This window comes from Astatotilapia calliptera, chromosome 23 (assembly GCF_900246225.1).
Source record: "Astatotilapia calliptera chromosome 23, fAstCal1.2, whole genome shotgun sequence".
In the NCBI taxonomy this organism is placed as follows: Eukaryota; Metazoa; Chordata; class Actinopteri; order Cichliformes; family Cichlidae; genus Astatotilapia; species Astatotilapia calliptera.
The window spans coordinates 14,854,773-14,871,222 of record NC_039323.1 but is presented as its reverse complement, the minus strand read 5'-3'; the positions used below and the strand labels follow the sequence as shown (position 1 = coordinate 14,871,222).

The 16,450-nt window shown below is 41.1% G+C and overlaps 1 protein-coding gene across 1 annotated transcript; it reads left to right on the top strand.

Moving 5' to 3' along the window:
* The first annotated feature begins 962 nt into the window (after positions 1–962).
* On the top strand, positions 963–4,934 carry med8 (mediator complex subunit 8). Its single transcript, XM_026160007.1, has 7 exons — positions 963–1,037; positions 1,255–1,376; positions 1,638–1,782; positions 1,864–2,004; positions 2,100–2,187; positions 2,281–2,520; positions 4,385–4,934. The coding sequence occupies exons 1-7, from the start codon at positions 1,032–1,034 to the stop codon at positions 4,453–4,455; spliced, it is 813 nt and encodes a 270-aa protein (XP_026015792.1). The 5' UTR covers positions 963–1,031; the 3' UTR covers positions 4,456–4,934.
* The last annotated feature ends 11,516 nt before the right edge of the window (positions 4,935–16,450 follow it).

Below are 16,450 nucleotides of genomic sequence, written 5' to 3'. Positions count from 1 at the left end.
TCAATAATTATTATATTATTGACGTAATATAATAAAAATATACTTTTATTACTATATGTGAGGAGAAGGATTTTAAGTTCCGCATTTAACGGAGTCAGTAAAGAGTTGATATTATGGGAGAAATATGATCTCTCTTTTCCGTTCCTGGTACCTGGAAAATGGTACTATTAATTGACATTTTAGTTATTCTGTAACTGATGTTATTATTGTTGATAATACTAATTAGCAGGTAGAATTAGGATTTTGGTGGTGTACAACCACAAACTTTGACAGCGCATTTGATATTATATGCTACCAGGTGCTTTCTAAAATTGCAGATCATTCACTCATAATGGTCTGCAATTCGTATGTGTTGTGCTTCATGTTGAAGCAAACTGAAGGTCCTGGTTTCTTTCTGCGTGCTCACGCTTCCTCCCAGAAGCATGCATGTTAGGTTAACTGTTTATGTCTGTGTATCTAGATGATTGTCTCGTGACAACATGGTTCATATTGTTAAACAATAACTGCTTTACTGATAAGGCAGCAGCACCATGTTGTAGTTTAAAAGCAGTTGTATGTTGCTATATCTCAAGTATAGAAATAAATGGAGCATTTATAAAGTAGGAATGTAATTGAGAACCTGCAAAGCGTTATCTGACACACACACACACACACACACACACACACACACACACACACACACACACACACACACACACACACACATATATATGTATATGTATATATATATATATATATATAGAGAGAGAGAGTATACAGTTAATGTACAAATTAATTACTATAGTAATATAGATTAATATAGATATACATTCAGTTTTTACATATATCACATTTGAACTCTAAACTCTAAACTGAAATGTTTGCTTAAATATCGCATAAGTTGTGTACTGGATTATTTGTTTACGAGAACATTTTGAATAAATAAACGTTATAGCGTTTCCGCCATGTTTAACCAGCAGGCTTTTACTTTGACAGTGATGAACCGGAAGTGCTTCTCTGTCGCTTGAGGTTGGCTAAATTCTACTTGAACAATGCAGGTAATAAATATGAATATATATTCTGTACGACAGTATAATGCCTTCTTAGATGCAGTAACATTCATTAAAATGTTTATTTTGTCTGATGACTCATTTTCTTGTTGTTTAAGTGACTGACTCTTAAGTGGCTGAGGTTATGCACTCTTTAGCCGTTTGGCTAGCACAGTTGTGTATTTGCAGTGTTTGGGAGGTTTTTAATGCTTTTGTTGTCTTTTAGCAACGAGAAGAGAAACAGTTAGAGGCGTCAGTGGAGTCTCTCATTTCGCGGGTGGCTCACGTTAAAAATGCTCTGCACAGTTTCATTTACAAACTAGAAAACGAGTACGAGCGTTTGACGTGGTGAGTAAAATTATTTTCATTGTAAAGCAGGCTGTTTTGTTTTAAAAGAAACGCGACATAGATTTAAGTCGAGCTAATACTTTGTTGTTCAAGCTGTTTTTGACAACAACATATAAACACGGTTTGTTCCTTTTATTTACAGGAGCAAATTTGACAGAAACTGTGGAAAATCTTGTCTTGTGGATATACAGATTTGATCTGAAACGCGTGCTTTGTGGATTATTTTGAGCTCTCACAGATGTGCCCTTTTTTGTCCTATAGGCCTTCTGTTTTGGATAACTTCGCCCTTCTGTCTGGTCAGCTGAACACCATCAATAAACTGCTCAGGAACGAGAAGACACCGTCCTTTCGCAACCAAGTTATAATCCCCCTGGTCCTGTCTCCAGACCGAGATGAGGACTTGGCAGTGAGTACCACAGCTGATAACACGTTTCCTCTTTTGAAAAAAGAAGTAGTTTCTCTGAGCTGTCTGTTTACCTGCTCTCAGAAACTCACGGAGCAGCGCGTTCCAGTGTTCAGCCATGAGATCGTACCGGACTACTTGCGGACCAAACCTGACCCAGAGGTGGAGGAGCAGGAGAAAACGCTGAGTACAGAGGCAGCACGTATTGGCCCCGATGTGGCCCAGGTTAGTTTGGACTCGCATAAAATAAAATATTCTGTCATTTTTGGGAATATTTTGCAATTTTTGTTTAAACCTTCAGGTTTCATTGTCATGAACAGAAACAGATCCAGGCTTTGAATAAGATTTGCACTACTCTGCTGGAGAAGCTAAGCAACCCTCGTGAGGACAGAGATGCAGAAAGCGCTGGTATGTTGCACTTCTGCTGCAGTTTTCTTTAATAAATTACACAAATACAATGGTGACTCTCAAATTTTATTTTATTTTATTGTTTTTACACAGCTATGCGACAGAGCAAACCGTCTTTCAACCCTGCTGACACTAACGCATTAGTTTCGGCCGTTGCATTTGGAAAGGGACTTTCCAAATGTAGGCCTCCTGGTCCCGTGGCCCCTGGACACCAAGGACAGGGGTCCATGATGAGTGGAGGTCCAACCTTACAGCAGGTCACTATTGGTGGGGGTTCAGGCCAGCAAGCAGGTATGGGAGGACCTGTGGCTCAACAGCAGCAAGGTCAGACAGGTAGGAGACTTGGAAAGCTGAGTTAGTATTTTACCTGAGCACAGCATCACAGTTATGTGAGAGCCAGCCATAGAGTGCTTTGCCGTGTTTCTTCAGTTTTCTTCAGTTTCAACATTTTACCGATGACAGTCATTAGTTTTTGAATTATAATGAATTAAGTGTGATGCTCCATTTAAAAATGATGGTCACTTTAAGAGGTAGGAAGGTGAATTATACAGGATATGTTAAAGACAAAGTTTTAAAACACCAGGCTAATAGCAAAAATGCTCAGTTCTAGGCTTCATAACAGGATACTCAAACAATTTTACATTATCATGCAGTTTAATAAATGGCCTTTTCCAATATTAAAAAAAAAAACAATAATATTGCACAAATGAAAAAACATTCTCAAGCTAATGTGCCCATTTTTCCCATGCAATAATCCATCTATGCTTCCACCCAAATGCAGAGGCTGAAGGGACCGTGGCGCGTACTGACGATTAGCCCTTATTAGGGGGCATTAACAGTCATATCTGATATATATATATATATATATATATATATATATATATATATATATATATTACAAAGTAGTTGACTGTCATCCCTGGCTTTCCAAACATGGACATGATTTAAAATAATAGATGGCATTTTGTCATAAATTTGGTAGAAATGCTAACATTTCTGCATAGAATTCATTTCTGTGGTCTAAGTATAGTTGTTATCATGTAGTTTACAGCTTAAAAACATGTTAAGGTGTGCACTACCTGTTTAATTTAACTTGAAATGAGCTTTCACCTCAAAGTAATCCCCATATTAATGCCAGGAAACTTCCCACCCAACATTACATTGTAATGAGATGATAATATTCATTTTCATATGGAAACTGCTTGTTTGTTTAGATGTATTGATACTGCTTTGAACTCTACAGATCATTTTCAAGAGTTTATGGACCTCGAAACTTGCACATTGACTGCTAGCTAAGATTGTCACAATACTAGAATTTATTGAGTATATACTCAGGGAACTACTAAATACCATTTTTGAGACCATGCTGACGATTTTGACCCCATCCTGCAACAATAGTAAAGAAAAGTAATAGTGAAGAACTCACATTTCAAAAAACATGTTGAATTTTTGAAAACTTTTTCAAAAATAAGTTGGATTCAACAAAATAGGTTTTTAAGATTCATCTGATTTCTTTTATTAATTAAAAAAAAAAAAAGTTCTTCTTGTTCACAACTGCATGCAGCCTCTCTGTCATCCACCATCCACTCTGCAGCTCTTTGCATCCTCAGCTCTGCTCTTCAGGCCTGAAACCCATCTGAATAAGCTACTCTTCTCCAGATTTGACTTTTTATTTTCTTGGATTATCCACTCATGGCTGTGCAGAGCAGCCTACTCGATTCACCATGTGTCCATAACCCGACTTGCCACAACTCTATATTCAATATGCCATCTGTCATTCATAATCATTACAGGCTAACTACAGCATGCTAGCTGCTGCGTTAATGAACTGTTAAATACTTCAGTGCTGTTGAAACAGACGTTTTACTGACCTCTGAAATTCCTCCTCAAGTGTTGTTCAGTGTTATGAATGCTAACAACTTTAGTTGTTAGTGAGGGGAGGGGCTGTGTGCGTCACTGTCTGCAGACTGTCTTCAAAGATGGAACTGTTTGTATCGATACTATGGCAAAGGAGAATCTCAATTTGATAGTCATTTTGGAGTTGATTAATATTGGAGTATTAAATTAAATAAATTTTTTTTGACAACCCAGCTGTTAACACAGGATGTTTTGAATGATTTATATCTGCACTTGAAGAAAGAAAAAACCTTAAAGATGCATATATAGGGTTGATCTCTTCCCTTTGGTTTTCTCTCAGGAAAAATGCCAAGCAGCATCAAGACAAACATCAAATCTGCGTCTGGGTCAATGCATCCTTACAACCGATGAGCGGCCTTCTCACCTGTTACCATTCGGAGACTCACCTTCAGAGGTGCCAGCATTTACAGTAGAAAACTGTCACTTCTGTTTAATGCAGGGGTGGGCAAAACATTTTTCCAAGGGGCCTCATGAAAAACTGGGACTGTTGCGTAGGGCCCCCATTTATAACTTGAACTGATCATTATGATCTCATTACAAGGTTATTGTTACGTCCTTCCACAAGTTCAAGTTTCTTTTGTGGCGTCTTGGAGAAATGATTCCCCCATGCCTGTTTTAGTGCGTTAGTTTCATGGAGAATAATAAATACAAAAACAGCATGGGGATTTTTTTTTCACATGTCACTGAAGCTGTTGTAGTTTTTCATATCACATCTAAATGTCAGTGTTTGTTTGAACCACTAGATGGCAGTCTGCTTTCATTTCTGGAATTATAGTTTGGAACTGTAATCAGGACACTTTTTTCAATTAAAAACAATGTGCTCAAAATAATTCCTTGTTGTGTAATTAATCCACTGTTTACTGTTGTTTAATTATTATTAATACACTGAAGGTTTCTATAAATTAATAAATCTTAGTGCCTTGATGCGGAAGCTCTCGTTCTCATCAAATGACCATCCCCACATGTTAGATGTGCACTATGATCTGATGTCTGTTTCACATTTCTGCCCTTTATTTTTTCTTCTGCTCCTCTTTGTCCATTTGGCTGCAGTACCAAAGGTGAGAATAATGAGGGTGGACGTTGCTCTGTGTGGCCTGATAATGTCAAAGTGTTTAAGGGGGGAAATGAGGAAGTATCGGTGCTGACGTGTGAGGGGGGCCTCTCTCTGTGCCGGCTCTCTCTGTCCACTCCAATCCCTGTCCTGCTGCACAGCACAGTGACCGTGCTGCTGTCACAGCATGCAGACCCATGCCTGACCTACATACACCCTCTGTCCCCAAACAGGCGGACGTCTCGCTGTGTCAGCCGCCGTGGTCAGATGCTCTGCTGAGACAGCTCAAAGCTGCACAAGGTCACACTTGTGTCCGTGGATGAGGTCTAAATTTTAAACAAAGAGCTAACGGGCAACATCCTGCGAACATCACAAAACAGAAAGGTTCAGCTGAGGTTATCTGCCAAACTATCATCCAAACTTAGAGACTGCAGAGGACACACTAGGATGGACTGTTTTCATACCATCCTAGTGTTAAATTTGACTTTATACACAGAAATATATCCTAGATTCTTTGCAAAACATGTTTGTTTTTTTCTTTCATGATTTCTGCAAATAAAGTGACAAACTTGTGAGGCTCTTAGGTTTTTCCTGTTTTCTTAGATGGTCCAGTTACATATAATTGGCATATTCCAAATAGTATTAGATATGATGATAATCCAAAACCAGTCCTCCCGAAAAAGAACAAATGATTTTTTCATATATAAAATAGTCTATATTTTGACATATAAATCTACTTTTATTTTTAATTTAAGCAGTGATATTTACTTGCTGTCTCTGATGCTTTTATCTGCACTTCAGTCAGTTTTTTTTTCTTTTCAAACCACCTTTAAAGGGTAAAAATATATTTAAGTGCTTATTTTTTTAAAATCATTGCTAATACTAAATCTAAACAATCTGCTAAAGATCCCTCCCATTTCAGTCAGCATGCCATCCTGCTTCAGATTTCAAAATGAGTCAAACAAATAGTTTACTTTTCCTCTTTAGTGGTAGTTCATGTTAAAAGATGGCCATGACCAAGTTGACCATGCTTCCATTCTTATAATTTTCTGTTGAACATTATAAGAAAGTTTCTTCTTCTCATATAATAATGGCATATTGTAAAGAAAACATCGGCTTTCCTGATTGTCCAATCATTTAAACAGTTGCAGCGATGTAAATTGCACTCCCTGGTGAGTGCACATATAGTTCTGACACACTATCAGTGCCCCGAAACCACCGTCGCCACCGCATCTGAACCTTATTACAACAGCTAATCGTCTCTCTGTTGTGCAATTAGAGCGTTCATTTACTCCCCGTCATAAAATATGAATCTGAACAAAATCCATTTACGCTGCGGTACAAAACCAAAGTGAAGCAGTTTTATGAATTTGGTAAAAGTTATATTGGCACCAGAATCTGATTTTGTGCCTTACTACAAAAATGATTTTGGATTAGACACGCAATGTAAAGTCATTAACTTTATGGCAAAACAGCATAAAAAGTGTAGGAAAAACTGTGGACAACACAAACCGATGTTGTAAACCTTCAAACTTTTCCCTGCATCATCTAAAAGAAATAGTTTTGACACTCCAGCCTTTTAGTAATTTAAATGATCATAAATAAATAAACAAATAAAACAGTAGCTTAATAATTAGCAGCCAAGGTAATACGACATTCATCAGATACACTAGTTTTGCTTAAAGCTACAGACTGACTTTAAACTGTGCAACTTTGCAGGAGGAGAGCAACTCTTAAATCACGTCTAATTAAATATTTCATTTAGCTGCCTTATTAGTTAAAATATATTTAAGCAGCATATTGAATACAGATTTCCATGGAAGCCCGTTTCTGCCACAAAAAAAAGTATCCATAACTCAAAATTTCGACTTATTTTCTCGAAATTTCGACTTATTAACTTCAAATTTCGACTTATCAACTCGAAATTTCAAGCTAGCTCTGCCAATCAGTAATCTATCTGGAATGCGCACTAAAAATCCCCATCGCAACAAATTGGCGCTTTTCGAGAGTACATTTGCTGAGAGTAACGCCATGTGATTCAGCTAATAACACAAGCCACACAAATCAGCAATTTGTGCATTCATGACTGGTTGTAATACTGGTAGCTTAGCTATAACATTTGTAGCTTAGAGCTTCAGCTTCTGGGTAACAAGGAAATGACATCATTCACGTAGATTGCTGATAGCAGTTAACATCGAGATATTAACTCAAAATTTTGAGAAAAGTAAGTCAACATTTCGAGCTACTTTTCTCGAAATTTTGAGTTAATAAGTTGAAATTTCTAGAAAATAACTCAAAATTTTGAGTTATGGATACTTTTTTTTTGTGGCGGAAACGGGCTTCCATAGATTTCAGTGCACTCTTTATGAAACAGGGGGCATGTCACCGTGGAAAAGTACACTCTTGTCAGGATAGAAATATACAACTATAGATGAGCAGTACTTTGTAATGAAACAAGTAACATGCCCCCTACTCCATGAAAAAATTCCACCAGATCCTCTCATTATTCGAGGCCCATTTGTGCCAGTATCTGTTGCACATTTTGTATATGAGCCTTCACATGATGTTTCATAAGCTTTTTTTCTCATCTCCATTGCTTCCTTTAATGATTCTGCCTTTGTATGACACATCAGGTCACAGAGACCATAACAGGGGTCATCAGCGTTTTACTTTTGGTGCACATTGAGGTTTGGGATTTGGCCCATTCTGTAAAATGATCCCTGAAATTACTGTTTTGACAATTAATTGAAATTCATAAAATCAAGACTGTGTGCGAGGAGAGCCTCAGAGAGGTTTTATATCACATCCAGTGCCGACTGCCTCTGAGCCTCGCTGTACATAGTGGATAATGGGGAAACTCAATATGACAGCTGCCTCCTAAATTACAGTATACACTATATAGCAGGGTACACAGAGCAGGGGTAACTAGACGGTTTTTAACCAGACACAAATCCGTCCTGACAACATAATCAGCATTGCTATCTTTTGAAAAGACAGGATTTCCCTCTGAAGCGACACACTGCAGTGACCAAATGTGTCAAATGACTTCATGTCCAGAAATGCAGGAAAAACATTTAAGAAGATAAAAACACAGAGACACAAACCCCAAATAAATGAGCTCACAGAAACAAGCGAGCAAGAGAGTGGACGTGATTAATCCTTGCATATGACTGAGCTAATTATTCCAGCAGCCCTGGATACGGATGTTCTTCATTAAATATTTTTTTGTTTCATTTCTGATTTATGTTTTGGAGAGATAACTTTCTCATTTATTTAATAAGAGCATCTCCTGGCACGGTTTTAAAGGTTTTCTTTATTTTTCCTGTAATTGAAGAACATGATAAGGTCCATAACTTGCTCATTATGGAAGCTTAAGGCAAATATAAAGAAAGAGTTTACAGCCTTAAACTCCCACACCCCAAAAAAGGCTCAAATATTCTGCAGAGTCTAATTCAAATGTTCCACGGTTGAAGTCACTTGAAAGGCTCCGATGACGCACGCGGATCTGTGAAATCTTTTCCAAATGTCTTCTTTATGAAAGTTGGGATCAGAGGAATTCATTAAGGATCTGTGGGTGGCATAGGCAAAACGAGTACTGAGGCTTTGCCAAACTGAACTGTTTCCAAATCTGAAATCTGCAACGCTGACTGGAACACACCCACAGTCACTAATTACTTGACCCTATTCCTGCGCAGCCTTGTGGAGTTATTTTGTGATTCATATACGGTCTATCAGGAGAGAAGACGACTTGTTTCCTTGAGACAAAGCTTCTCCACCTCAGACCTTACATCGTCTACTTCAGAAACCATTCCCTCAGGCGCATGTGTGCAGCCTTGTGAGTGTGTGTGTGCATCGTGTTGGCAGATGCTGTATCGGGTGCACATTATGCATTGTGAATAATCCTGCCTCTTGATGAGCCTTATATTGTCATCGATATAATGTGAGCCCTGAGCCCTCCTGCATGTGCCACATGCTTTGTGGTCATTGAGGTTGAAGAAGATTGATATGAAATTCCATTGGCTTAGATGTACTAAGATGAGGTCAAAGAAGGCAGATGTGATTATAATGAATGTTTGTCTTAGCCTATAGAGAGACACAATCCTGTGCTTGTTCCCTGTCCGAGTGTATAGAGCAGAGAGCTGGATTAGACTCTTAATCTAATAGACACCAAGGTGCTTTAATTAATTCATTAATTTTTTCTTTCAATCAAAAATGTATTTTTACATTTAAATTTCTTCCTCGAGATCTTAAATTTCTGTTATTTTCTATTTTTAAGAAACAGCATAAATGAGAAGTCTCCCTAGTTATGATTAAACAACATGGAAAGCTGTAGTTGCACATTAATCCTATACACCATTTTATTGTATTGCATCTTATTACTGTTCAGAGATGAATGAAAATGAAACTGCAGAGTTTGTGGTCAAACTGGAAAGGGACCATGGGATACATCCTTGGCTCAGCTGGTAGAGCTGGTTTGATCCCCAGTCTCTCCACTTGCTGAGAGTCTCAGGCCACCAAACCCCAAGTTACCCTGCAGGGCATCAAAACACCTTGCGTGGTTGTGTGTGTGTGTGTGTGTGTGTGTGTGTGTGTGTGTGTGTGTGGATGAGAAACACACTTCAAATACTTTATAACACTGCAAAGTTTAAAAGGACTATATAGGTGCTGGCTATTTAAAATTTTACCCTGCTGCCACTGTGACCAAGCTGCCTATCCGGTCGTTAAGTGATGATGTGACGAATCCTACTTCCGGGTCTAAAGTAGTAGCGTTTAATATAGCTTTTGTGTTGTTAACATGTTTAATGTTTTGTATTTTCTTCTATTTAATCTCAAAAAGCTCCTAAAACAGTCAGTGATCACTGTTGACCTCCCTCGGCTTTTATTACCGCTAATCATTTATTTAAGCTCAGTTTTTAAAACCTTAGGATGTAACTACAGCCCAGCCCATGCAGCAGTATATGAATGACTAACCTCGTTATCTCAGTTGTTCTCCTGGCTGAAGTTTGGTCCTTTTACAGCATCCTGCCATGTGATTACATTTGTTCCTGACCACCGAGAACACTCACGTTAACTTTTATCGAGTGGGAAAAAGTTAGCTTGTTTATATTATGCTAACATAGCTGTGTCGCTAGCGGTCACGTAGCACATCATTATATACCAGCTAGCCCAACTTCAGTAACCCTACAAACGTCACTGCTGTTTAGTTTCCTGTCTTCATTTATGTTGGAAGTGATAACAGAGCTGTACGTTTTAATTTGTTTCCAAAACCCCACAGTCAGGACATGCTATATTGTATTTAGATAGAAGCTAGCGAGCTAACTCCCTGCTAACTTCTAACTCCGTTAAATGTCATAAATTCCGTTTTCATGGATGCCTGGATGTTAAACTCAATTGTTACAACTGGTACAGCAGAACGCTGATCATTTTATTAAAGATGAAAGACTTTAGACAGTTTTTCAACTCTCAGTAATGCCATAGTGATCGTTTGATATATGGACCTGCAGCGGAGTTTAGGCCCAGACACGACTAGTGACGTCAGACTTAACGACCGGATAAGCAGCAGAAAATGCCTTTCAATTAATTAATCATTATTCAGACAATCAATCATTACTTCCTCTCAGTGCACAAAAATACAGCAGGAATTTTGGGAAACGGATACAGACATTTTACACCATTTGCATCATAAATCATCAGAGTCTGTACAGTAGTGATCAACATGTACAGTCCATCCAGACTGTGACATCACCCATGGGTTACAGAGTCCTGCTATGAATCCTCAAGCTGAGTGATTTGACAGTTACCAGAGATCACAAGTGACAGATCTGATGGCAATGCTACACACTCATACGGCAGCAGACAAGGTAGAGCTAACACTGCTTTATCTCTGATTTGACTCTAGTAAGTAAAGTTTATTTATGAAGGGCTTCACAGACAAACAGTCACAAAGTGCTGTACACAGAAAGAGTAAACTAAATAAGAACTTTAGTGCCATAACAGCCAATAAAAAACCCAAAACAAATAAAAACATATTTTTTATTTAGAAATGTTATGTATTTTCTTCTATTTAATCTCAAAAAGCTCCTAAAACAGTCAGTGATCACTGTTGACCTCCCTCAGCTTTTATTACCGCTAATCATTTATTTAAGCTCAGTTTTCAAAACCTTAGGATGTAACTACAGCCCAGCCCATGCAGCAGTATATGAATGACTAACCTCGTATTGTGGATGGATTATCTCAGTTGTTCTCCTGGCTGAAGTTTGGTCCTTTTACAGCATCCTGCCATGCGATTACATTTGTTCCTGACCACCGAGAACACTCACGTTAACTTTTATCGAGTGGAAAAAAAGTTAGCTTGTTTATATTATGCTAACATAGCTGTGTCGCTAGCGGTCACGTAGCACATCATTATATACCAGCTAGCCCAACTTCAGTAACCCTACAAACGTCACTGCTGTTTAGTTTTCTGTCTTCATTTATGTTGGAAGTGATAACAGAGCTGTATGTTTTAATTTGTTTCCAAAACCCCGCAGTCAGGACATGCTATATTGTATTTAGATAGAAGCTAGCGAGCTAACTCCCTGCTAACTTCTAACTCCGTTAAATGTCATAAATTCCGTTTTCATGGATGCCTGGATGTTAAACTCAATTGTTACACCTGGTAGAGCAGAACGCTGATCATTTTATTAAAGATGAAAGACTCTAGACAGTTTTTCAACTCTCAGTAATGCCATAGTGATCGTTTGATATATGGACCTGCAGCAGAGTTTAGGTCCAGACACGGCTAGTGACGTTAGACTGAACAACCGGATAGCTCCTCGGTTCACAGTAGCATCGCTCAGCTAACATTCTAACAGCACATTTGAGTTATTCACCCCCTCCTTTGCTGTGCTGAATCATAGCGTAAGCAAATCACTCAGGACTCACTAACCCCCTCCCGACCCCATCTTTATATTTCCTTTTTTATATATATGAAAGTTGCTAATATGTAAGGAATGTCTATTCTCTGAATGTGTAATATATGGTGCATTTTGTTTGTATGTTAATTTTACTAATAAAAAAAAAAATGGCGCAAAGAAAAAAACAACAAAAAAACTAACCCCCTCCCTTGCTGTGCTGAATCGTAGCATAGACGAATCACTCACTCACTCACCCCCTCCCTCCTGGGTCACGTCTTCTTCTTCTTCTTCTTCTTCTTGGTTGGCAACGAATGTTAAGGCGCATGACTCAGGCTCCCCTGCTTCAGAGGTGTTTCCTGTGTGCGCAATTACTTGTGCTCAGGCTCGTAAAATGGGTGAGATTGTGGATTTGTCGGGGTCGTTTGATGAAGACGACTCTTTCGTGTCACCCATTGATTCTGTAAAAATCTCCACATGTGACGTCCCTGAAATGATTCCCGAGGACAAATTTTGATTCAAGATGGCGCCGAGTATGGCAGCCTCGTCGCGAGCTCCCCCAAGCAACAGCTTTTTTCTGTGTTTAATTTTACTTTTCCTTCATTTTTTCGCGAGTAGCACATGTCTCCTTGTGTACGACCGACAAACCTTACTGGACATAAAAGACGGTCTTTCTTATAACTTTCCGGAGTTCAAGTTTTGCAACACGGACGCTCCGTTTGCAGACCCCCCATTCATCTCACCTGAGACGCCTTTGTTCTCTGGCCCTGGAGGCCGCAAACGCCGACGCAGAGGGAGAAGATCTGGCGTTCTGGTTCGACTGAGACGGCGCACTAACAGACCACCGTTACCCAGTTTATTACTGGCTAATGTGCAGTCTCTGGAGAACAAGCTGTGCGAGCTTCGGGCACGGATCTCATTCCAGCGAGAGATGCGGGACTGCTGCGTGATCTGCCTCACAGAAACCTGGCTATCGGACAAGGTACCAGACTCCGCAATACAACTACCGGGGTTCTCCGTGCATCGCGCGGACAGGTCACAGGATCTTACTGGGAAAAGCAGAGGCGGTGGTGTGTGTTTCATGATCAACAACAGCTGGTGTGATTATGCGAACGTGCACCCGGTCAAATCCTTCTGCTCACCGGACCTGGAGTACCTGATGATTAAGTGCCGGCCATTCTGGCTACCGAGGGAATTTACAGCAGTGATTATTACGGCTGTTTACATTCCCCCACAAGCCGACACTGACCGAGCGCTCAGGGAACTGTACAGCGCGATCAGCAGCAAGGAAACCGCACACCCAGAGGCAGCGTTTATCACAGCCGGAGACTTTAATAAGCGAAACCTGAAGAAAGTCTCACCCAAACTCCACCAACACATCCATTTTAACACTAGTGGAGACCGGCTACTCGACCACTGCTACACCTCTTTCCGGGATGCGTACAAAGCCCTCCCCCGAGCCCCATTCGGCCAATCAGATCACCGCTCCATCCTGCTCCTGCCCGCCTACAGGCAGAAGCTGAAACAGGAAGCTCCAACCCGGAGGGCAGTGCACTGTTGGACGGACCAATCAGAGTCTGCGCTGCGGGACTGTTTTGATCACGCGGACTGGGAAATGTTTCACGTGGCTGCTAGGGACATTGACGAGTACACAGACTCAGTCTGCGGATTTATCAGGAAATGCGTGGAAGATGTTGTCCCATCCAGAACAGTTAAATCCTTCCCAAATCAAAAACCCTGGATTAACGGAGATGTTCGCGCGGCACGGAGCACCGCCTTTGCCTCCGCAAACACATCAGACTACAAACACGCACATTACCAACTCCGGAAGACGATCAAAGCAGCCAAACGTGAGTACAGGGACAGGGTGGAGCAACAGTTTGACAACCCTCGGAGTATGTGGCAGGGACTAAACACGATCACAGACTTTAGAGGGAAAACCAGCACACCGCAGACCACGGCCTCCCTGTGTGAGGATCTAAACGTATTCTACGCTAGATTCGACACAGCGAACACCATGAGACCGGACAGTGTGCGCACCGCGGAAGACGTCAGTGCGCACACTGTGTCTGAGGAGGATGTGCGGAAGTGCTTCAGGAAGGTGAACGCACGCAAAGCTACTGGTCCGGACGGGATTCCCGGCCGCGTCCTCAAGTCATGCGCGGCTCAGCTGGCTGGAGTGTTCACACACATCTTCAACCTTTCCCTCTCTCTGTCTGTAGTCCCAGCCTGCTTCAAAATGGCCACCATCGTCCCTGTACCCAAATCCTCCACCATCTCCTCATTGAACAACTGGCGACCTGTAGCCCTGACCCCCATCGTAAGCAAATGCTTCGAGAAGCTGGTCAGGGACTTCATCTGCTCTGCACTACCCGACTCACTGGACCCTCTACAGTTTGCATACCGCCACAACAGGTCCACTGATGATGCCATAGCCCTGACACTACACACTGCCCTGTCACACCTGGAGAAGAGAGACACGTATGTGAGAATGCTGTTTGTAGATTACAGCTCAGCATTCAATACCATCGTTCCCTCGAAGCTGGACAGGAAACTGCAGGATCTAGGACTGAGTAGCTCCCTCTGCAGCTGGATCCTTAGCTTCCTGTCTGACAGACGCCAAGTAGTCAGACTGGGCAGCATCACCTCATCCCCCATCACACTGAACACTGGTGCTCCACAGGGGTGTGTACTGAGCCCTCTCCTATACTCACTCTACACCTACGACTGCACAGCCACTAACAGCTCCAACATCATTGTGAAGTTTGCGGACGACACTACAGTGGTGGGTCTTATCACCAATGGTGATGAGACGGCTTACAGGGAAGAGGTCAGCGCCCTGACCCACTGGTGTCAAGACAACCATCTCACCCTCAACGTCGCAAAGACAAAGGAGTTGATAGTGGACTTCCGGAGGTGCAGAGAAGTACACACCCCCATCACCATCAACGGCGCTGCTGTGGAGAGAGTGAGCAGCTTCCGGTTCCTTGGTGTACATCTGGCTGAGGATCTTACATGGTCAGTACACACAAACAAAACAGTGAAGAAGGCGCAGCAGCGCCTCTTCTTTCTCAGGAGACTGAAAAGATTCGGCATGAGCCCCCGCATCCTCAGGACCTTCTATCACTGTGCCATTGAGAGCATCCTCACTGGATGCATCACCACCTGGTATGGCAACAGCACCGCCTACAACTGCAAAGCTCTCCAGCGAGTAGTGCGGTGCTCTGAACGGATAATTGGAGGTGAGCTTCCCTCCCTCCAAGACATCTACAGGAAGCGGTGCCTGAGGAAAGCGGGGAGGATCATCAAGGACTCCAGTCACCCCAGCCATAAACTGTTCAGACTACTTCCATCAGGAAGGAGGTTCTGCAGCATCTGGTCCCGTACCAGCAGACTGAGAGACAGCTTCTTCCACCAGGCCATCAGACTGCTGAACACGTCATAGACACCTCAGCTTCACTACTGGAACTTTAACATTATGCACTCCACACTGTACATTAATGCCACTGTTTTGCACATGTCTCAACTCTGTATATTTTTATATATTTTATTTATTGTTTACTCTATTTAATTTGTAAAATATGTGTACACACACACACACACACACACACACGTAGAAAAATATTTAGTATACACATCCAGAAATGCATATACTATTATATATTGTACATATATTTATTAGTTTCAGATGTAGCCATTCTTGTATTTTGCTTGTTTACATTATTGTATTAAGATAAGATAAGATAAGATAAGATAACCTTTATTAGTCCCACACGTGGGAAATTTGTTTTGTCACAGCAGGAGTGGACAGTGCAAAAGTTATGAGGCAAAAATTAGAATACAATAAGAATAAATACAGTACACAACTGTACAGAATAGAATAAAATAAAATACTATATACAGTAGAATAAAATAAAATAAATATACAATAAGATAAAAATAGAATACAAATACAAATACTATATACAACTGAGTAAAAATACAACGATGACAGAAAGGATTATTGCACTTAGTATTATTGCATATGTATGGATGTGTGTGCTTGATCAGTAAAGTCTTTATTATGGAGTCTGACAGCAGTGGGGAGGAAAGACCTGCGAAATCTCTCCGTCCCACACCGTGGGTGCCGCAGTCTCCCACTGAAGGAGCTGCTCAGTGCTGTCACAGTCTGCTGCATGGGGTGGGAGATGTTGTCCATCAGGGATGACAGCTTAGCCGCCGTTCTCCTGTCACTCACCACCTCCACTGGGTCCAGAGGGCATCCTAGAACAGAGCTGGCCCTTCGGATCACCCTGTTCAGTCTCTTCCTGTCCCCAGCAGAGATGCTGCCGCCCCAGCAGACCACACCATAAAAGATAGCAGAAGCCACAACAGAGTCATAGAAGGTCTTCAGGAGTGGGCC